Raw genomic sequence first — 23,898 nt, 5'->3', positions numbered from 1 at the left:
AACTTTGATAGTCTCCATACAGACAATGTCTATAGTTCATAAGAGAATAAGAATAAGAATATTTATTATCCAATCAAGGGCCCTTGATGGGTAGCATGACATGTATACACACAAAACAATATATTGTGATTTGTAACAGAAAAACTGAAATATTAAAAGTTCATATAGATATAGACATGATAGAACTACATATATTTCTTCATGTACATTTAATTCCGGGCAGGACCAGAACCATAAAATCATTACAATAATCATCGTCATTACGTATATTAATTTACGTTTCGTCTTACATCTAGACATTTAATAACATAATTCCCTAAATATTTTAGAAAAGACAAATTTTCATTAGTAAATAGCCAAACAAATTTTGCCTCATTTGAGAGGTCTGAAAAAGTAATAATATCTCCCTATCATCATTGTATGCTGGACAACTAGTAATAAAATGTTGTTCATCTTCAACCAAATTAGGGTACATTTCTTACAAAGCCTTTGATCTCTATCTATATATAAAGTTTTATACCTGTCTCTTTCTATTTTGAGATCATGGGCACTGATTCTGATTTTACATATGGCACTTCTCAATCGAAAATTATTTAAAGTTAGATAAATTTCTTTAGAAAAACAAGTTTTTAGTTTAAAATAAGTATCTTATTTAGTACTTTTTGTATCTGTTTTGTTCGTGTTCCAAAATTTATAAAAAACTATTACAAAGTATTTCTTAACTGACTTTATAAAAAAGTTTTGCTTTACCTCTAAATTTTGAATATTCAGCTTTTTAAAAATATAATGTATGGATGAATACCAGCATTCAATATTATTAGTTAACATGTTACACATAAGGTATAATACAGTAAACCATCCTTCATATTTTTTATTCTAAACCAATATTTCACCATGATAATACCACTGAAAAATATAAACGGAATCTACCAAGTTCTCCTTGCACAGCTAAGTTAGAGGACTTTTTGTTTACACACAAAGTATACTTCATATATCTTGAATTGGATTTATCTAAAAAAATCATTAATATAAATGTACTGTAATAAATATTCATTTTCTTTCTGGCATGCTGCAGAGCTAGTTTTGAACATACCTGCAATTTCACTGTCATGCATTAAAATAGATTTTTTGTATGATTCAACCTTTCCTTGCTTAAAAAGTCCACTAAATATAAAATTTAAACCTAAATACTTATAACTGTTATCACATTCTATAGTATCTTTCTCGAAATAGAAATATTCTTTTAAAAGTTTATAGTTCATATTAGATTACATGAAAAATTTACAGAAAATAACTTGTACGAATTAAGATTAAAAAAACAAGGTTTTTACGAAAACATATTATATCAATTGAAAAACAATTAAAGAAATCAAGCACACAAAGTAGAACTACAAATGTTAAATCTGATAAAATCATTTAAAATTGTTTTATTCTTTCGTGCATTGTATGATCAGAGCAGCAGATTTAATTTGTCCACCTTGTCTTTCCTGTATAATTGAAGATCCATAATCATTAGCCAATAAATCGAAGGAGAAAAATCAGTGCCTGTCCAAAGTAATTACAGGTTATTGATGTTTCAAAGGAAGAAATCCGTATTGTAGGATCAGGTTAAAGCATCAGTATGTAATCATTTTATCAACATCTTGTTTTATAATTAATAATCCAGAAATCATCAAAACTTTCTGTCAGAATGTTAAGTTAGCAAGTATTTCAGTGAATCTGAACTTTTTTTTTCTTGTTTATGAATTATGTGTTTATAATTAAACATTAAGCAATGTAGGCGGTACCGCTGAATACCCAAAACATAGTTTAATAACATTACACTTCATTATCAGTAATATACTGTTACACAACTTTTAATAGTAATAATTTATTCTTAAGTACTATACAAGTTCACCTTTTCTTAATTGAAGACAATAATTTACTTTATCTCATTTTCTTGTCATTATTATGAAATCAAATTAAAAAATACATTACTGCTGCATGCACGTGTTATTCAAATATTTCGATTATATCTTAATGTAAGTATATTATAATACAATAAGTCTGATTCACATGCTAGCTTAAATTAAAACCAGACCTATTTATTTAAGAAATAATTCATGGGGGCTTGAAGTTATACTGATTTTACCACGGATTGGCCCTTGATGCTAAATATTTTACCACGAGCGACGGTAGCGAGGTGTAAAATATCGGCATAAACATGATAAAATTTAGCAAAACCCATATCACATAGTAAGCCATAAGACGCTTGACATGACAAAATGTAAACAATATGTATGTCCACTTTTCCTGATGAGTTATGCTGCTTTCACTGGAGGCACTGGGGAAATATATTCCGCATAAAAAGACATGTTGGTTTTCGTAGTATATCAATCAAATGATATTATACATTCTAGTTATATATGTGTACTAATTAAAGAGAAAAACAATTGTCTAGACGGATTGTGTTACTTCTCTAATTGGTTTATTTTGCAATGATATATATCTTGAGTCTCTAATGTGACGATTTGTTTTATTATAGGCTGCAGGATTGTACTCCTACACATGGAGAATGGGTGATTTCCTTTGTACCTTTGTTGCCTATATACAAAACGTTTCCATGATATGTTCTGTGATGACATTAACCGTTATGAGCATTGAGAGGTAACAGTTTTACATATATTAGCTAGAGATGGTCAATTTTACAAAACCATTACGTTGATCTACCTTTTTTACTTGTATCATTAAACATATCGTATCATGGCGTTTCCTTTTCGCTCTCAATATACAAAAGTTACAAGAAATAGTTTTCCTTCTATATCTGCGTACTTCTTCTGTAAGTTTCCATACCTTGTTTTGGTTATATTCTACTTTCCATTTATCGTTAATTTTAACAGTTAATATCCAAGGCTTAAAAGATATATTATTACCTACTTGAAATTACAAATATCCCATTTATCACGGCCGACACTCGGCTAACCGAGAGATTGGTCGGTTAATCTATATTGAGTATGCGGCTATATCGGCGGTTGGTCTGTTAATTGGGTTGGCTAAAGTCTGTTAATCAGGTGTTATCGAGAAAATACTTGCAAGTTCAGTATGTTTCATTGTATAACTTTTTAAATATATTTTTATCATAAAAATTATTCATGTCTGACAAAACAATTCAATATACTGAATCCAGTGGTGTAATTATTTTTTTTCTAGCTTCGATAAACAATCAATAAAATGAAAAGGCGGGTTACTCATCAATAAATTTATACTCATTTTACACGCACAAAATGTACACAAAATGACAACTTGGCTGAAATTACTTGCATGCAATATTTTGAACATCGAAAAAAGACAGGCATTATGTTTGTTAACCATATTAATATCATTGTGTGAAAAATCTACACGAAAATCTGTATTTTGGTGATATTAATCAATTTTTATTAAAAACCTGGTCTGTTAATGGGTTGGATGTATAAAACCCGGTCTGTTATTTGGTCTGTTAAGAGTTATGAATGGCAATGAAAATATAATTTGAATGCATTATGGGGAGTTATCGGATCAAATGGGTAGGCTCAAGACGAGTGGCTAAAATATACAGAAACAACACATGAACAATGAAACATAAATTTAGACAATGGAAATTGGAAATTGATAAAAAAGGTTTCGAAAAGTGTAATATTAAAGTTATATTAATTTCATTCAAGAATGGTCGCATATATCATGTGAATTCTGTTTCGTTGTTATGAATGACACCAATTTGTCATCTACATTGGTAACCAGTATATACATCATTTTTATAGTTCGTTCTTATGTTGTACTGTTATACCACCGTCCCAGGTTAGGGGAGGGTTGGGATCCCGCTAACATGTTTAACCCCGCCACATTATGTATGTTTGTGCCTGTCCCAAGTCAGGAGCCTGTAAATCAGTGGTTGTCGTTTGTTTATGTGTTACATATTTGTTTTTCGTTCATTTTTTTTTTATATATAAATAAGTCCGTTAGTTTTCTCGTTTGAATTGTTTTACATTGTCATTTCGGGGCCTTTCATAGCTGACTATGCGGTATGGGCTTTGCTCATTGTTGAAGGCCGTACGGTGACCTATAGTTGTTAATTTCTGTGTCATTTTTGTCTCTTGTGGAGAGTTGTCTCATTGGCAATCATACCACATCTGCTTTTTATATCAGAGATAAACGTCGTAATGTAACTAAACATCAGTAAGTAAAATATATTGGGATGCTAAAATTTAAAGAATAGAGAAAGAATAATGAGAAAAATAAATAAAATGTAGAGAAAAGTGACATGACAATTTAAAGAATACAGAAATAAACAACACCCCCAATCCGGACCCTCATGGTATACACGAGAATCTGGATGGAGACGCAGAATATAGAATAATAGATAAGGACAGTAGAGAGTGATGCATTGCTAAAAAAGAGAAAAAAAAATAACAATTGTTTAAGAATACAGGCCTGAAACACCCCTTTTTACTATTTAGACCCTCCAAGATGATTGTTAAAACAATTTTGGCATTTATTCCACATCTCCTTATTTTTAAATTAATAGTATAGACAACGATATCTATATAGCATCTTCGCTAGCCAAGGGTTACGATCCACTTCCCTCCTCTCCTGGAGAGGAGGGAAGTGGATCGTAACCCTTGGCTGAAGAGGAGGGAAGTGGATCGTAACCCTTGGCTAGCGAAGATGTCTATATAGATGCTTTGCAATTTTTTTACTGTATATCACTTTATATGTTATTTGAGACTGGAGTCCGATAAACATTGGCCTCCTGTCAACCGCTGAATCTGATAGCTCAGTAAATATTGGTAAAGTGCAAACAAAACAAAATTTCAGGGGGAGGGGGTGGTTGAAACAGTAACGGATTGCGATGTACTCAAATTGGTGACAAATGCTAGAATTTTACAAGCGCACAACTGCAGTTCTCCTCTGCACTTATGTATATATAGAAAGGAACTAAACGGAATAAAATGAATTAAAACTTAAGATAATCAAATGTAGCTGCATTCGCTTCTTTCCATTTACTTCTTTAGAATGTTTTGTAAACAACATATGATTAAGTAATAAAACAAAAGAACCAATTGGATGATGCTGACGAATTAGAGTTTAACGTCCAGTGGCAAATATCATGTCCATATGAGAACGACAACACTTTATATGTACCCAGTTTTGTATAAGACAGACACTTTCAGTCGGATTTTTGAAACTGCTTCTTTGAACAGACACAAAAATCAAGGCTGATTGAAAACGTTAATAATAATTTCATGCATATTCCAGCAACCAATCCATATCACGCTATATTACAGTGACACACCTTTCAATAAATAGCAAAGAAAGTCAAAATAAAAATGGCCTTACTACAAGGATACTGTTGCACCGTATTGTCATTTTTATTTACTCAAGTACATCTCATTCTTAACTTTTTTAATGGGAAATTATAAAGGTAGCAAAACTATTGTCGTGGCTAAATAACTCTTAACTGACACAATTTTAATTGTCCAACCCATTAACAGACTTTATTCCCCTAATAGTCACTAAAACGTGGTATTACTCACGTTATATTACAATTATGAAATATTTACTAATGTCAATTTATTTTTTAGAACCAAAGTACTATTTTGTGTCCTTTAAATGATATCTAAAATTGTTTGTTTCGCCTTTTATTAAAACAATTGCTATGCGTATAAGCATAAATACCACATACTTGCGCGACGCCTTTTAGTTTTACTGAAGTTTGCGCAGACTATGAAATGTTTTTACATGTGGAAAATGTTCTATGATAGATATCATTTTGTCAGACACTTTTCTTTTTTTTATTTGGTTCTTATAATATGCCAAAAATCTGTATATTTAACAGAGTTGAACATTTAAATTGTGCGTTTTACTCTTAACAGACGTATAACCGACCCGATTAACAGACCAACCGCCCATATAGCCGCATACTCAATATAGATTAACCGACCAATCTCTCGGTTAGCCGAGTGTCGGCCGTGTAAATACTGTTTGCAAACATTATCAATCGTTTCAAAAACAAAAGAATTGAAATATTTACGGGCGATCATATATGTAGGATAAAGTCTATTTTGAATGTATGTTTATTTCCAATTTCCTAACAAATTTGACACTTTAGTGCTATTTCTTATTTATGCAAAGAACCCAATTAATTATTATAATATAGTTTCAGCTTTTATCAGGGAATTACAAAAATCATTAGATGTTCCTTTAATAAGACGAACTATCTGATCATCCGACTAAACGCACAAATTTAAATATTGCAAATAGTTGGGTGTAATATTAATCCCATACCTTTCGTGCTAATAAGTTCGTTTCATTACGTAAATCACAACAGTTATAACCGTTCTACTGTGATCACAGTGGTCATCCGACAATAAAAATAAGTACTCAATCCTGTACTACACGTGAAATAAATGCCAATTTGCATTAAAACAGTTAAAATCAAGCACATGTTAGATTTTCTCCTGATTTATTTGAAATTTTCACTTGACACATAAAGCATTTAATGGTGATTAGTATCTGTGGTATGGTATAACCGTCTATTGATAAAACCTGTAGAAATCAACATGTTTTACTATCAAAATAAGTCTTTAACTCACAGGAGGTTTTAATAGCTACAATTATATTGCATGGAACGGATGTTTTAAACATTCCGATTAATGGAAGAGATTCCTATCCCAGGATTGGCGCTTACAATAATTTATGGTATTTGTCTATTTTACAGCATGGGAGAAAACATGTAATATGATTCGAAACGTATATCATATACAAAATAGCGCTCTCAAATTGATGCAACTAGGGATTTTTTTTAATATAAAAAAGGAGACATATTGCTGACGTAAATTAAACAACAATCCATAAGATCAACGATGATATATTATCACAAAATAGTACAAGAATATATAAACCTTTTAATTAGCATCGTCAATACTTTATTAAACAATAGTGAACAACCATCGTGATCAATACACCAAAAATGGGAATTAAAAATAGAACTGTAATCAATTTTACTTCCTACAAATCATATTCTAATATTACAATGATAATTGTAATGATTTTATGGTTCTGGTCCTGCCTGGAATTACATGTATGTGATTTATATAGAATGGAGATAATAATATGTCTGAACTTTTTAATGTTTCATTTCAATGTATAAAAAAAAATGTTTTTCTGTTACAAATCATGATGTATTGTTTTATGTGTACATGTCATGCTGCCCATCAAGGGCCCTTGATTGGAATAATAAATAAATATCCTTATGTCCAGAACTGAATTTAGAAATGAAATTATTTGTCATGTTGGGTACAGTGGCTATTTTACTGAAGGTCACAACTGAATCAATTTTGGTACAATTCAATTTAGTGAGCAGCATTTGTGTATCTTGGAATCGACGGTTTACTTCGTTCAGTATTCTTTGCTTTGGAAATGACATAGTTATTACATAAGATTTAATGACCTAGTAATTACATGTACCTTAGATTTGAAACAAAGTTTGTCTCTACATTAGTTTTCTTTCTTTCGTAACCAAAGTTTCTAACTCTCCCGTACTCGCCTTAGTCGACTACTCTTGTAAGGATCTTTTGTGTTCCAAGAGAGGAACTTAACACGCAAGGAAAGTTGTATGTTTGGGTAACATTTGTTAAGCAATGGAACATTTCTTTTCTAATTAATATTACTTGAATTTGTTAAGGGTTTATTTTGTCAGTAACAATTAGGGTAACGAGACATTACTTAGTATTAAAGGACAGTAAAGTCGCACATTGACTTACTAACGGATTTCTTTTTCTGACTTGTCGGCAATATTACTCACATTAACACACTGCCAAACGACTATTTTTATGTTCAAGCAACATTTTACCCATTAACAAGGAACACAATGATTAGTTCTTTATTTATTGTAGGTTTCTTGCGATATTATTCCCGTTAAAGGCCAGATACATCTGTACTATGAATCACACAAGGGTAGTAATTGTGGCGATTTGGCTTATGTCTTTTGTGATGGCAATACCCATAATATTTGGAAAGGTTAGTATGTTTTTAAACAATATTTATAAGAAAAATAGCGGATCTTAAGCATGAAATATAAAATCTAAAGAAGATTAAATTCATAAGTTGGAAACACATCTTTAAAAACTAATGGATTCAGTCGAGGATTATGTCAGACATTGGACTAAACGTTAAAAAGGATACGTATATATTTTTTCCGAATGGGTTATGTCTGTGAGGTCGTTGATACAAAGTAGGATAAAAAAAACTTAAAGGGTTTATGGAAACTCGTGCTATATCTAACTAAATAGATCCAAATGTTACTAAGCACTTGTCCCACCACCATTTCAAATATTATGTTGTCCCTGCAGACAAAGCCCAAACAATGTCGTAATTAATTGTAAAAACATTATGATAACTGCTAAAAAAACGAATTTGGGGTTGACAATGCACTTGAAAACCTAAATATATTCCCACGACAATTACTTCAGAGGAAATCCTTAACAATCCTAGGTCGTTTCTATTTTCTATTGGAATTTCAAACAAAGATGAAGATCATTCTTCATTCTACTGGATACCCATATAACATAAGTGTCCTTACAAACAACGTCTTGTTGCTGGGTTTGCAAATGCTACACAACCTTTCTTCTTCAAATTATAAACATATACTTTATCAGCAAACTGGGTTTCAGATTTAATATGAAACTACCTACTCTGTCAGCTTTATAAATAAGATGTGCATACTAACAAATTCAAAAGATCTGTTAGAATACTTACAATCTAAGTCCCCCTTTTCGTGCAATAGTATCTACACATTTGATCTCTCTGCTAGTAACACAAGCAGTTCTCATTCTAAACATAAAGACCAACTGAAAAAATTAGTCCAAAATGTTTCACAAAACATAATGGCCAACGCAAACACACACATCTTGTTTCAAGAAGGGACAAATCATACTTTGTGAAAAACACTCTAACTCAGACAAAAAGATACATGTGATATCAAGATGCTGGAGTTTTTTTTTAATCATAACATATATTTAACGTATGGGGGACATAATTTTCAACAGACAATCGATATTCTTATAGAAATTAGCTGTGATCCTCTGCTTGTCGATTTGTTCCTTGTTCCTTTATTCTTATCAGGCCGATTTAATACAAAAGCTTCTCAAGAAAACTTAACAGAAGCTGGTATCAACTATTGACGACTTGACGTTCGCTATATATTTAAATGATATATTCTCTTTGAGTGATTCGCAGTTTGGTGACGTTTGACTGCATCTGTCTCGGTGAACTTGCAACAAAAATTCCACAGATTCAAATAAGTCTGCTTCATATCATGACAAACATCTTGAAAATGAAAAAGTGGGTCGGTTAAGAAATAAAATTTACGAGATGATTTCAATTTTCTAATTGAGAACTTTCAATTTCTGTGAAGCAAAATTCTCGCAGCACCTGCATATGGAGTGTTTATCTTCTTATTTTTATAGTTATATCCAGGTTGATATGATACTCTTGACCCTGCGTTTTTATCATGATTTCCTTCAAAAAGGGTATCTGGCTTCAAGGAAAGCTATTTCGTCGCAGGTCAAAATTGTAAAGCTGAAGTCATCTATACTACTAAAATAACGAGGTCTAATTTGTTAGCCGACATGACGTAAAAATGACGAATCAAAGAATTCAACATTATATATAACTAATATAGGACAATGCTGTTGTTTAAAAATTACACCATTCCCAGGCCCTTTTGTTTTCCACATAATTGATATTACCAATAATTAATAAGTTCCGGGTCGAATCCGATACCAATACCAATAGTATATGTCATATGTAGTTTCCGGTTGTAGTTACCTGTTACTTTCTGTAAATCCCTTCTCTATCAGGAGAACCTGTAATTCTTCCAGTTGATGTGTTATATCTATGTTACACTATAGTACACTATTTAACAAGTCTGTTTTCTTCCACCTTAATGCCACTATTAATTTTGGTTAATTTGTTTATAGTAAGTTTATTGTAATAAATGAATCCAGGACGGGTTCAAACAGAAATATTTTGAAAGCAAGAGATTCTGTGCACCTTACAATCAGCATGACTTTATCAGATGACAATACGAATACTAAAAATCCAGGCTAAAAATAAGGCATAGGTACTTTAATTCAGTCACGGACCCGCGATGTTGCGGGTGTTTTCTAGTATCTTCGAAAATTTAACAGACACCTTCATGATTCGGTTGATCGTTATAAAATAATTTAGTCGCAGCATAGATGACCGCGGGTCTGTTCCACTTGTCGTAACTGCAGCCACATCCTCTAATCATTGATTGTGGCATTTACAAATGTGACTTACTATATAACGGAATGTTTACCAGTAATGAGTAACACTACCAGTACCACTAGACGACCAAGAACTACTTGATTTCCAGAGTACCTGAGTTTATCAGTATTTTTCTGTCAAAGGGGATTCGTACTGCTTTTGGCTTTTTCTTTAGTGTTGCTTTAATATTGTTTGTATTGCATCTAAAATTCTCGTTTATCCTTTTTCATGGAAACCCTTGTTTTTATTTCAAACTACTCCATTCGATCAAGTCATTTACTTATAACGATGGTAGTAGTATTAGTTGAGATGTTTAGTGCATATAAAAATAAGAAGATAATGGTATGATAGCCAATGAGACAACTATCCACCAAAGTTCAAATGAAGTTGATGTAAACAATTATAGGCAACCAACAATACAATGAGAAAAACCCATACCGTATAGTTGGCTTTCAAAGGCCCGATATGAAAAATATGAAACAATTCAATTGAGAAAACTAACGGTGTAAGTTTTAACAAAATAATTTACGAAATTCAAATATGACAGACATGAACTAACGACAACCACTGAACTACATAAACAGGATATGTTAATGATTTATCAATCTGCTATTGTAAGACATTCTAACGGAACATCTACATGGTCATTTGTGGTATAGACATTCTGTCAACCAAGTCATCAAGGCAACCATTAAATTATCGAAGTTACGAATTTACTATTAAGATTGTTAAGACTAAATATCTTTCTTGATCAATATACAAACAAAAAAGTTTACAAAAAGCTTCGAAGCGATATATAAAAAAAATAGGCAACGTGGTATGGTTACCATTGTACACCCCTTTCCATTTAATGTGAACAATAAACACGTCAGCATACGGTCTTCAACATTGAGCAAAAGCCATACCGTACAGCGTAAGAGCCTGGATGAAAGCATGTGAATCAATTCGAAACTGAGAAAACCAATAGTCTAACATATACTATCAATAAACGAAAATCATTAGAAAAAAGACAGCTTCCAACGACAATCACTACATTATAGGTTCTGGCTTTGGATTGTCACACGACTAATGTAGCGGGGTTAAACATGTTTGTGAATGTTAATTTCCCTCCCTCAACCAGAAACTTAATAAAAAAAATAAATATCCATGTCAGTTCTTTACTTCTCATTAAACTGTCATTTAGTATTTTCCTAGATTTTAAAATCATTTGACATATTTATGTATTTGCAGTACATACAAGTTGTTAAAGGAGTAAATCGGACAGCATTATGGTGTAAAATCCAGTTTTCATCGTTTTACTTCAAATTGTACGAACTGTATATGCTAGTGATTATGTTTATCATACCAGTAATGGTGATGGCAGTCTGTTATATCATGATCTCTATAGAAATATGGCACATAGTCTCAAACAGAGCTATGATGCGTTCTGGCAGGTATGCATATATTGTCATCATAAAAACATAGCAAATTAACCAACAATGTTAAGGTGCTTTCGGAAAGTATGTATTTGCATGTATTTATCGATAGATAAATAATGCGGTTTTTATCCAACGCAATCATATGTTTGAACGTTGTTTTCAGTTTAGACTTGGTTGTAAATAATGGATATATATATATATATATATATAGGCATCGATTAAACATCAAATGTATTAAACTATGATGTGTTGCAAAAGTTATGTACTACTCCTCCATAAAACATGTAGCATGCCATGAATAGTTTTGATATGTGTATTAAACAACAGAGCAACGATTCGAAAGATTGATATAAAATCTTCCTCCTTAGAACATCTGAACAGAACCAAATAACTGTCAGGTGGGTGAAATATAAACATAGAGCGCATAAGTTTTCCGTTAGGAATGTATCTCAATTGGATAGAAACATGGCGCGAATTGGCTAGTAGGGAAATGGTGTAGGTCGATAGATATGATAAGCAACTCGATAGAAGCATGGCGCATATTCGTGGTTAGAGAGAATATGCTTATCAACATGTATGCCAGCTCAACAAAGATATAGTGAGCTTATTCAACAGTAGGGATATAATCTTGTTAACAGGAATGTAAGACAACCCACTGGAAATATGGAACTCATTCGTCATCAGAGTGATGGTTCTTGTTGATAGGAATAAAACACAACTCAATAAAATATGGCTCATATTAGCCAGTAGGGATAAGATGTATGTCGGCATAATTAGTTGGATAAAATCATGGTGGTTCTGAATTTAAATGGATATGATGCCTCTTTACACGGTTGTTATCAGACTTAAAAGAAACGTGGCGCTTATTTAATTGGGAAGGTATTTTACGGAAAGAATGTTATAAAGTTCAAAACTGAAATAGCTTATGCACCAACAGGAAAAAGATCTATTGATATTTTATAAAAAAATATAACCCATAGTACTTGCCAGATACGATTGATTGTTGTTTGCTTGCTGTCCAGTGGCAAATATTTCATGCATGTTCAGGACGATTTACCAGATTGGATAGATTTATTTTAATGTGATCCATTTTTATGTGTACGTGTTAATAACTATATATATAAATGTCATATAGTCCATGGTCATATGTTAAAAATACAAACTACAGAAAAAAATATTATTATGCATGCATACTACCTTAATCCTGATAAATAAAAATAAATTTTTAAATCGAAGAAAAGCTTATCTGTCCAAAAAATGCAATGATATGTCCCTTCAATTATTAGCACTGATTTGATACCACTGCTGGTTGACTGTTAGTCTCCGAGGGTATCGTCAGCTCAATAGTCAGTGCTTCAGTTCTGACTATTTATAACATATTTTTGTAAATTTCCCCCTCAATAAGTTCAGAAATTACTAAAAAATAATGGTACAGCTCACTCAGTCAAATTTGACCTTAGATTAATTTAGCTTTTCTTTTTAAATCTCTTTTTGTCATGCAGCTCCTAACTTTTCTGCTTATTTATGCATTCCTGGCTCTGAGATGTTTGTGGTTGAGCATTCGCTTCGGACGCATGAACTTTATAAAGAGTCATTTTCATTGACATATGATTTAATCCACCGTTTTCTACATAAGAAAATGCCTGTACCAAGTCAGGAATATGACAGTTGTTTTCCATTCGTTTGATGTGTTTGAGCTTTGATTTTGCCAATTGTTAATGGGACTTTCCGTTTTGAATTTTACTGGTTGTTTTAATTTTTATGGTTACCTAGCGATATTAGAACACGGAAGTTTTAAAACATGATAATCTTTTTTAAATTTTCTATGTTGTTCTGGCATTATAGGGCCTTCCGTATTTCTCTGAATTTTGTTTCCTATTAAGATGCTATTACTGGTATAGGGATATACGGAATCATATCAACTGAGCTCTTTTATGACGACAGATTGTTTCCATGTTTTTTTTTATTTCATTAAAACAAAAAGCAAAACAAAAATGAAAAGGGAAAATCGAGTTGAAAACCGTCAAAGGCATCGTACAAGGAATGAGGAATCGTGTTTACACAGCTTATGCCAAACTTTTAGTTTTGTAGTACTTTTCTGGTGTTTGTCCTTCAATATATTTAAATCCAGGTCAGATAAGTAACGAGGATGCAATTAATGGTGGGAATATCTGTCTGAAGTCAAAATATTTGGTTTACATCTGTCAAAATGTTTGTATTAAAGGTCTGTTATACTAACAAATAAGTACAGCGTGATTAATTAACCACGGATCAGACATAAGACGTATGTTTGTTGTCCAATCATTATACAGTAGAACAGGTCAATAGGACTAGTAGCCAAAGTTGAACTAGTTAATTGAAAAGCACATTAACTTTTAATTGGACGAACCGCGTTTTTTTTAATGTTTACCAGCTATAACCAGAACATGACATGTGTTTGTTATTTGTTGTGATCTGTTATTATACTATGATAATATGATCAGAACACTGATGTTTTTTTTTTCTTCATCTGCAATGAATGATTTATAATTTGTCTTAAATTGTCATATGCATTCAAAGCCAGTCAAATTTGGTATTTGGATATCATATACCAAAACGTCATGCATATTTGATTGCTCTTTCAAATAATGTTCCTACTAACATGGGAAATGGTCGCAAAAATTTATGATCCCAACGATGTTTTAAAACGAATTTTCAAATATACGTTATTCGGCAAGGGTTTGAATCCTCTAAAACTGTTTGTTTTACCTTTAAATGACAAGAAATATCTTAGACTATTTTATAACATAGATCTAGCTTCTGTCTAATGTGTCTGTCACAAAAAAATATTAACTTTAAATTTAGTGGAAAATAAGAACCAATATTTTATTAATATAATAATGAAATCGTCACGAGACAATAACTACATTTTCTTCAGTCCTGGAACACTTCTGTAATAATAAATGAAAGGTTATAAACGCAATATAATTCGTGTCTATTTTATTAATGGCGTGTCCGTATTCTAGATAGCATACAAATGTAAGGGACGGATAATTGACTAGCATTCACCTGTAAGGGACGGACAATTGACTAGCATACAACTGTAAGAGACGAACAATTAACTAGCATACACCTGTAAGGGACGGACAATTGACTAGCATACAACTGTAAGGGACGGACAATTGACTAGCATACACCTGTAAGGGACGGACAATTGACTAGCATACACATGTAGGGGACGGACAATTGTAGCATACACCTGTAAGGGACGGACAATTGACTAGCATACACCTGTAAGGGACGGACAATTGACTGGCATACACCTGTAAGGGACGGACAATTGACTAGCATACACCTGTAAGGGACGGACAATTGACTAGCACACACCTGTAAGGGACGGACAATTGACTAGCATACACCTGTAAGGGACGAACAATTGACTAGCATATACCTGTAAGGGACGGACAATTGACTAGCATACACCTGTAAGGGACGAACAATTGACTAGCATACACCTGTAAGGGACGGACAATTGACTAGCATACACTTGTAAGGAACGGACAATTGACTAGCATACACCTGTAAGGGACGGACAATTGGCTAGCATACACGTGTAAGGGACGAACAATGGACTAGCATACACGTGTAAGGGACGGACATTTGACTAGCATACAACTGTAAGGGACGAACAATTGACTAGCATACACCTGTAAGGGACGGACAATTGACTAGCATACATATGGGAGGGACGAACAAATGACTAGCATACACGTGTAAGGGACGAACAATTGTAGCATACACCTGTAAGGGACGGACAATTGACTAGCATTCACTTGTAAGGGACGAACAATTGACTAGCATACACCTGTAAGGGACGGACAATTGACTAGCATACACTTGTAAGGAACGGACAATTGACTAGCATACACCTGTAAGGGACGGACAATTGGCTAGCATACACGTGTAAGGGACGAACAATGGACTAGCATACACGTGTAAGGGACGGACATTTGACTAGCATACAACTGTAAGGGACGAACAATTGACTAGCATACACCTGTAAGGGACGGACAATTGACTAGCATACATATGGGAGGGACGAACAAATGACTAGCATACACGTGTAAGGGACGAAAAATTGTAGCATACACCTGTAAGGGACGGACAATTGACTAGCATTCACTTGTAAGGGACGAACAATTGACTAGCATACACGTGTAAGGGACGGACAATTGTAGCATACACCTATAAGGGACGGACAATTGACTAGCATACACGTGTAAGGGACGAACAATTGACTAGTATACACATGTAAGGGACGGGCAATTGACTAGCATACATCTGTAAGGGACCGACAATTGACTAGCACACACCTGTAAGGGACGGACAATTGACTAGCATACAACTGTAAGGGACGGACAATTGACTAGCATACACTTGTAAGGGACGGACGATTGACTAGCATGCACCTGTAAGGGACGGACAATTGACCAGCATACCAGTTTTTAAAATTATCATATATCAACATTTTTAGATTTTTATTTTTTTCTTATTATTTTTGTATATTCAAACTTTTAAAATAATTTATAATATTGTTCCAATGTTTTAAATTTTCAAGGTAATATTCAATTCATTTTTGTTTACAGCGAATGTCAATATACATGTTCTGAACGCATAAAGTCCTCTTCTTCTAATGGAGATTGTAACGGGAAAATGAAGGTTTCGACCAAAAAACCACCTGCAGCAAACGATGATGATGCAAGAACTAGAAAACAGGTAAGCATATGGGTGAGCACTTTAATAATACAGTAACAACAGACCGGGCACATAAGAATAAAAGTACCGTTCATTATAGCAGACTTTTTTTGTGAATAAATTTTGCAATATGCAAAGGGACGGTGAAGCTATCAAAACAACTATTAACTATTTTAACTATTTATTGAAAAGCAACGCTCAGACACATATATGTGTAACATGAGGTAAATATACAATAATAAACATGATTTATAATTAAACAGTCAATTAAAATAATTCATTTTAAACATTGTATTGATAAAACTGGATAGGAGTCTTAATTTAACCAATAAAGTGATACATTGTGGTAAAAATAATCACAAAAAAAACACTGAACGGACGATATCAACTATACCCGACTCCTCAGGGGGAAAAAAAGGCGAACAAGCAAGGACAAACAACTAGGAAAAACAAAAGGTGCAGATAGCTTGACTTAATACAGGCACACAATGTAATGGGATTAATCTATTTTCAACGAGGCATATCCCCCTCTTTGTCTATCTTTCTATCTAGACCATTTGTCATAAAAAAACTAAAACATACAATAAAACATGCAGTGAAGCATCCAACGGGATGAGCACTAAACTGACCAAGGAAATAAAAAAAAACGGCACATAATGTAGAAAGCAGGTTCAAAATATTCTCCCTACTACAACAAGCTAGATAAGGTTTCTACAGCTGTTGGTTGAACACTGCCACTCAAGGTATTTTTTTCTATTTTTTATTATTTTTAAATCTTAGATTATCATTTTGGATTAAGGAATATACATGTATCTCCCTCGTGTTTAGCTCTAATTCCTTTTCCGTGTTTGGCTACACCTTTTGGTCCTTTTTTCAGTTAACTCAGCTCTTCAAAGTTTGTAAGGCATTGGATTTTGTTTACCTCGAGCATAAATTGTCGAAATGCGCATAATTTTTTTTATTTATATCTTAACTCTGTCTCTCTTAGTAGGGCTCTGGAATTTATCTAAGTATCAATGACTGGGTCTCATGAGGTTATTATTGAATTTTTTGTAGTTTGCGTTAAAAAAAATGGACAAATATGTAAGATAAAACTTTAAAAAAAAAATACCGATAATCCAACAGACTAATTTCTAATATTTGAGCATCTAAAGAATGTAATTTCATGATTTGTATATGTCAGGGTTTATCTACCTTGGAGTTTGGTTGTTTTGTTAATACTTTTTGATAAATTTATAATATCTCTTCGAACTCTAAGAAGCAAAAATATGCCTTACCATTCCTTCGGTTTTTTTAAGAGTTGAGATAACGCTAAATTCTTAAATTAATTTAACCGCAAAAAGGCGTTCTCTCCCAATATTTTAGTTCGTGTTCTTTAATGCTTTTACAAACTTATTGTTGCCCTTGGTTTGTTAATTTCCCAATTTATTCAGTATTTTCCTTTTCTGGTGACGTTTTTCCTACTAATATTAATAAACGTTTTTTTCGGTATAAATGCAAGATTTCGAGTGAAGATTTTTGCCAAAATGAAGTACGATTATAAATGCCAAGGTTTGGTTTACCTGAAGAAAATGTGATATAATATAAAATTGAGAATGGAAATGGGGAATGTGTCAAAGAGACAACAACCCGACCACAGAACAGACAACAACAGAAGGCCACCAACAGGTCTTCAATGCAGCGAGAAATTCCCGCACCCGGAGGCGTCCTTCAGCTGGCCCCTAAACAAATATATATACTAGTTCAGTGATAATGAACGCCATACTAAACTCCAAATTGTACACAAGAAACTAAAATTAAAAATAATACAAGACTAACAAAGGCTAGAGGCTCCTGACTTGGGACAGGCGCAAAAAAATTTTTGTGGTCGTATATTGGTATGACGTTGGCGTCGTCGTCGTCGTCGTCGTCTGGCGTCGTCCGGCGTCGTCCGAAGACACATTGGTTTTCGCACTCTAACTTTAGTTTAAGTGAATGGATCTCTATGAAATTTTACCACAAGGTTCAATACCACAAAAGGAAGGTTGGGATTGATTTTGGGGGTTATGGTACCAACAGTAAAGGAATCAAGGGCCAAAAAGGGGCCAAAAATAAGCATTTTTGTAACTTCCAGACATAACTTGTGTGTTAGTGTATGGATCTCTCTGACATTGTACCACAAGGTTCCATATCACAAAAGGAATGCTGGGATTGATTTTGGGGGTAATTGCCTCAAAATTTTAGGAATTAGGGGCCAAAAAAGGGGCAAAAAACAAGCATTTTTCTAGTTTCATGACAATAAATTGTGTGTAAGTGTATGGATCTTTCTGAAATTGTACTACAAGGTTCCATATCACAAAGGGAAAGCTGGGTTTGAGTTTGGGGGTAATTGCCGAAACGTTTAGGAATTGGGGGCCAAAAAGGGGCCAAAAATAAGCATTTTTCTAGTTTCCAGACAATAACTTGTGTTCAAGTGTATGAATCTCTCTGAAATTGTACTGCAAGGTACCATACCACAAAGGGAAGGCTGGGATTGATGATGGGGGTAATTGCCTCAATATTTTAGGAATTAGGGGCCAAAAAGGGGCAAAAAACAAGCATTTTTCTAGTTTCAGGACAATAACTTGTGTGTAAGTGTATGGATCTTTCTGAAATTGTACTACAAGGTTCCATATCACAAAGGGAAAGCTGGGTTTGAGTTTGGGGGTAATTGCCCTAAACGTTTAGGAATTTGGGGCCAAAAAGGGGCCAAAAAACACATTTTTCTAGTTTCCAGACAATAACTTGTGTTCAAGTGTATGGATCTCTCTGAAATTGTACTGCAAGGTACCATACCACAAAGGGAAGGCTGGGATTGAGTTTGGGGGTGATGAATCATAAGGGGGTTCAAAAAATTTGGGGGGGGGATTTTTTTTTTTTTTCCTTTTTTTTCTTTTTTTCCTTTTTTTTTTCTTTTAAAATTTTCCATTTTAAATTGGTTATTTCTGATTTATATTTAAAAGCAAATAATAATGATATGGTAGGAGATACACACCAAACAGGATATGTAAATTATTATATAATAAGTATTGTGCAATAGCAAGAAATTTTCAATTGCACAGTATTGCACAATAGCAAGAAATCTTTAATTGCACAGTATTGCGCAATAGCAAGAAATCTTCAATTGCACAGTATTGCGCAATAGCAAGAAATATCCAATAGCACAATATTGCGCAATAGCAAGAAATTGTCAATTGTACAGTATTGCGCAATAGCAAGAAATATTTAATTGCACAGTATTGTGCAAAAGAAGATACTTCGTATAAATTGCTTATTTCTTGACCAATTTCAATGGGGTTTTATTCTTGAATTCTTGGGGTTCTTTAATATGCTGAATCTAACCGTGTATTTAGTTTTTGGATTTTGGGCCCCATTTTTAAATTGGTCCACATTGAGGTCCAAAGGGTCCAAAATTAAACTTTGTTTGATTTCATCAAAAATTGAATTATTGGGGTTCTTTGATATGCCGAATCTAACCGTGTATTTAGATTCTTAATTTTTGGTTCCATTTTCAAATTGGTCTACATTAAGGTCCAAAGGGTCCAAAATTAAACTTAGTTTGATTTTAACAAAAATTGAATTCTTAGGGTTCTTTGATATGCTGAATCTAAACATGTATTTAAATTTTTGATTATAGGCCCAGTTTTCAAGTTGGTCCAAATCGGGGTCCAAAATTAAACTTTGTTTGATTTCAACAAAAATTGAATATATGGGGTTCTTTGATATGATTTTTGGGCCCCATTATCAACTTTGTCCACATTGAGGTCAAAAGGGTCCAAAATTAAACTTTGTTTGATTTCATCAAAAATTGAATTCTTGGGGTTCTTTGATATGCTGAATCTAACCATGTATTTAGATTTTGGATATTGGACCATAATAGGTGAATTTCCAATTTAAAATTTTTAAGTTCTTAGACCACATTCATTCTGTGTCAGAAACCTATGCTGTGTCAAATATTTAATCACAATCCAAATGCAAAGCTGTATCAAGCTTGAATGTTGTGTCCATACTTGCCCCAACTGTTCAGGGTTCGACCTCTGCGGTCGTATCAAGCTGCGCCCTGCGGAGCATTTTATTGATAATTAACATAATTTAAAGTTTGAACCTTATGATTCCTTGAACGTACTCATTCGCCAAAGTTTTGAAAACATATTGTTGTATGATCTTTGAAACATTTTAGTATTTCGCTGTAAACGTTGATGTTTATAGTTAATTACACTATCAAATATATTTTGAAGTGCTACCCGTTTTTGCAATATAATTTACAAGGTTAAGAACCCTTCCGCATAAAATGTACGTGTTCGTAACCAGTCAAATGATTGTACCCGCCTCTCGGCCAAAATTTATTTTCTTTTTTAAGAAATTGATTTGATTTAAACAAAAATTGTCTCTTTTCATTTCAAGCTATAAAGGGCCCCAAAATAACTAGTTTAAACCAATTCAAACAGGAAAACCAACGGTCTAATCTATATAAAAAACGAGAAACGAGAAACACTTATGAAGCACACCAACAAACGACAACCACTGAACAACAGGCTCCTGACTTAGGACAGGTGCATACAAATGAGTCCATATTCTTTTTTTTAAATATATATTCTTGATATTTGAAGTTTTTAGAGGTGCCTTAAATGCTTAATTCATTAGACAATTGGACATTTGAGAATACAGACAAATCCATATTTTATTGGTATTGCGTAATATATTATTTAAATACTTTCAAATTAAATTACAAAATACAACAAAAAAAGGAGCTATTAATGACTTGATCCCTGTTATTACGCATGTGTCAACAATTTGTTATTTCAGAAACATTTCTTTTCTGCTTCAGGTCATCATGATGTTGATCGTGGTCGTATTTCTGTTTGCTGTTTGCTGGGGTCCAATTCTGATCAATAATGTACTTGTATCTTTTGGTATCCTCAGTGACCTTCATGACAAGGACTACCTGAAGCACATGAGGAGTGCTTTCTCATTAATGTCGTATGCAAACAGTTGTATAAACCCCATTGTTTATGGTTTTATGTCGAAAAACTTCAGAGACACATTCAAACATGCAATAAATAACTGTCTAAAGAGAGGATCCTCTATGGCAAGGCTTCCATATGTGACAGATATCACTAGAGGGTCCATTCTAAAGTCCAGTAATAGCGCTGGAAGTGACGAAAAAGAAACTGGATTCATCCGCGTTGATAATAGCAAAGGAAATTATACTGCAGTTGAGATGAAACCCATTCGATATGAATAAATATGACAAAAGATTTACTTATCTCTCGTTGGTAGGTTATCATTAGGCTCTGAGATGTATATAAACTCTGTATACATGTATAGCGTAAATTGTGATGCTATGTGTCAATTCAAAAGATATATATTAAATTGTTTTGTTTTTTTATAATTGGTTTATAAAAGTTATTTTTAGTAATAGTCAGAATTCCAACTCGTCAGGTTTGTATTTAGTTTCACATATTTGGAGAATGTTTCTACAACGGAAAAAATGATTTCATAACTTTAAAATCTCCTAATTTATCGACATTGAATGTCCAGAAATATTCAACATAAGAAGCGTAAGTACGGATATTAAGGACACTGTGGATAGATATTAATGAACATAGCGTACGTACCAGGACATGATTTTGGTGATAGTTGATAAAGGCTCGGATGTGATTTTAGTATACACACAAGGATCCAACCGTTAAACAATTTTTAAGGTTACTAGGTTGAAATAGACAGAGGGTAGAAGTCTATTGATGTTTGATAGAAAAAAAGTCATTGCCAACTTATGTATAAATAACATGACTTTTTGTATGACTGAAGATGAAATTTATTAATTGCAATCTCAGGTTTTAAAAAAACAAAGGAAGGATAAACAGTCCAGAATGTTTTGTGAAAAGAAGAGCAATCAAAATGTTACACATATATTAAGAAAAAAAAATATTCAAAACTTGCATTCTGCCTTCTGTTCTAATATGTGCCCTTGCTTTCCTTTTGTAGGCGTGCAAAATATTTAAAAATCGCAGTTTACACAACCATATCAAAATTCAGGAGTTGCAATATTAACACGAGCGATGTATCACGCTCGTTTTGTAGTAGTGTAACACTTAGGGGTAATATGTGAAGTGATTGTTTTGACTAAAACGGCGGATAACGTGACGACATTGTATCAATGAATTAATTAACAATTAAAAAAGATAGTTTTACATTCGTAATATTTACTTTTCTGTGGATGTCAATACTGATAAAGTTAAATTCAAACATGACGAATTACAAGATGTAAGAATATTTTATATAAGAAGATCTAAGGACAATATTGATTGGCTAATGTATATCAAACGTAAGCTGCGTCTGCAGAAAGAAATGTAACATGATGTTTAGCACTTGCGTTTTGTATCTTATGAAATCCTTTAAAAAAGTGCACTTGAGACAAGAAACAGACTTATGTAACGTACCTATGCATTTGATGTTCATTTAAAAACCGGAATATTTTAGAGGTTATGAAAATAAAAAATAAAAACAATGCCATTTTTTCATAGTTTTGCCATAAATTTTAGTGCAGTTCAATGTATCAAACAGATTGTAGCGAAGATATGGATTTCTGAAATAGAATGTGAAGGCAGGACATCGCATGAGATTGTTCACATCGAGTTTCTGCATATCATATAATACAATTTAGATATAACGTTTGAAAGAAAAACTGATTGATGGATGGCTTAACGTCCGGCGTCAAATAGTCGCATATGACATGCATATCCAGGACAAAAGCATATAAATGTTAAATTGCTGTAATATTTTTGCTTCTGATTGTTTTCACTCCCATATCCGTCATTTCATACCTGGCATCGGTGTTATCTGTATATCTTATCTAGTTTACCTTGACCTCTTCAGTTTATCGATGAAGATTTTCCAGCCACTGTAAAAAATATGTAAGAACACAGGCAGTTAATAAAAAATAATCGGGGTAAAGGACAGACAACACCGTTTCACAACGACATGAGACAAACACTAGTTTACAAAGCACAGCACCAAGATATAATAGCCTACAAACCAAAACACAGAGACAAACAATAATTTGCAAAACACAACACTGAGACGAACAATAGTCTACAAAACACAACACTGAGACGAACAATAGTCTACAAAACACAACACTGAGACGAACAATAGTCTACAAAACACAACACTGAGACAAACAATAGCCTACAAAACACAACACTGAGACGAACAATAGTCTACAAAACACAACACTGAGACAAACAATAGTCTACAAAATACAACACTGAGACAAACAATAGCCTACAAAACACAACACTGAGACAAACAATAGCCTACAAAACACAACACTGAGACGAACAATAGTCTACAAAACACAACACTGAGACGAACAATAGTCTACAAAACACAACTCAGAGACGAGCAAGTCTACAAGAAA

At 33.1% G+C, this 23,898-nt stretch overlaps 1 protein-coding gene across 1 annotated transcript in view; it reads left to right on the top strand.

The window, feature by feature from the left end:
• The window catches only part of LOC127735530 (allatostatin-A receptor-like), a 42,758-nt gene extending 19,764 nt beyond the window's left edge, over nt 1-22,994 (top strand). Inside the window, exons 2-6 of the mRNA XM_052245725.1 lie at nt 2,525-2,646; nt 7,911-8,034; nt 11,536-11,738; nt 16,349-16,478; nt 21,304-22,994. Of these exons, the coding sequence (XP_052101685.1) occupies nt 2,525-2,646; nt 7,911-8,034; nt 11,536-11,738; nt 16,349-16,478; nt 21,304-21,720 (996 nt within the window). The 3' untranslated portion in view covers nt 21,721-22,994. The remainder of the gene's footprint in view (nt 1-2,524; nt 2,647-7,910; nt 8,035-11,535; nt 11,739-16,348; nt 16,479-21,303) is intronic.
• The last annotated feature ends 904 nt before the right edge of the window (nt 22,995-23,898 follow it).

This window comes from Mytilus californianus, unplaced genomic scaffold (genome assembly GCF_021869535.1).
Source record: "Mytilus californianus isolate M0D057914Y unplaced genomic scaffold, xbMytCali1.0.p SCAF_1, whole genome shotgun sequence".
In the NCBI taxonomy this organism is placed as follows: domain Eukaryota; kingdom Metazoa; phylum Mollusca; class Bivalvia; order Mytilida; family Mytilidae; genus Mytilus; species Mytilus californianus.
Note: the sequence above shows the minus strand (reverse complement) of the source record. Positions and strands in the feature narration are given on the sequence as shown.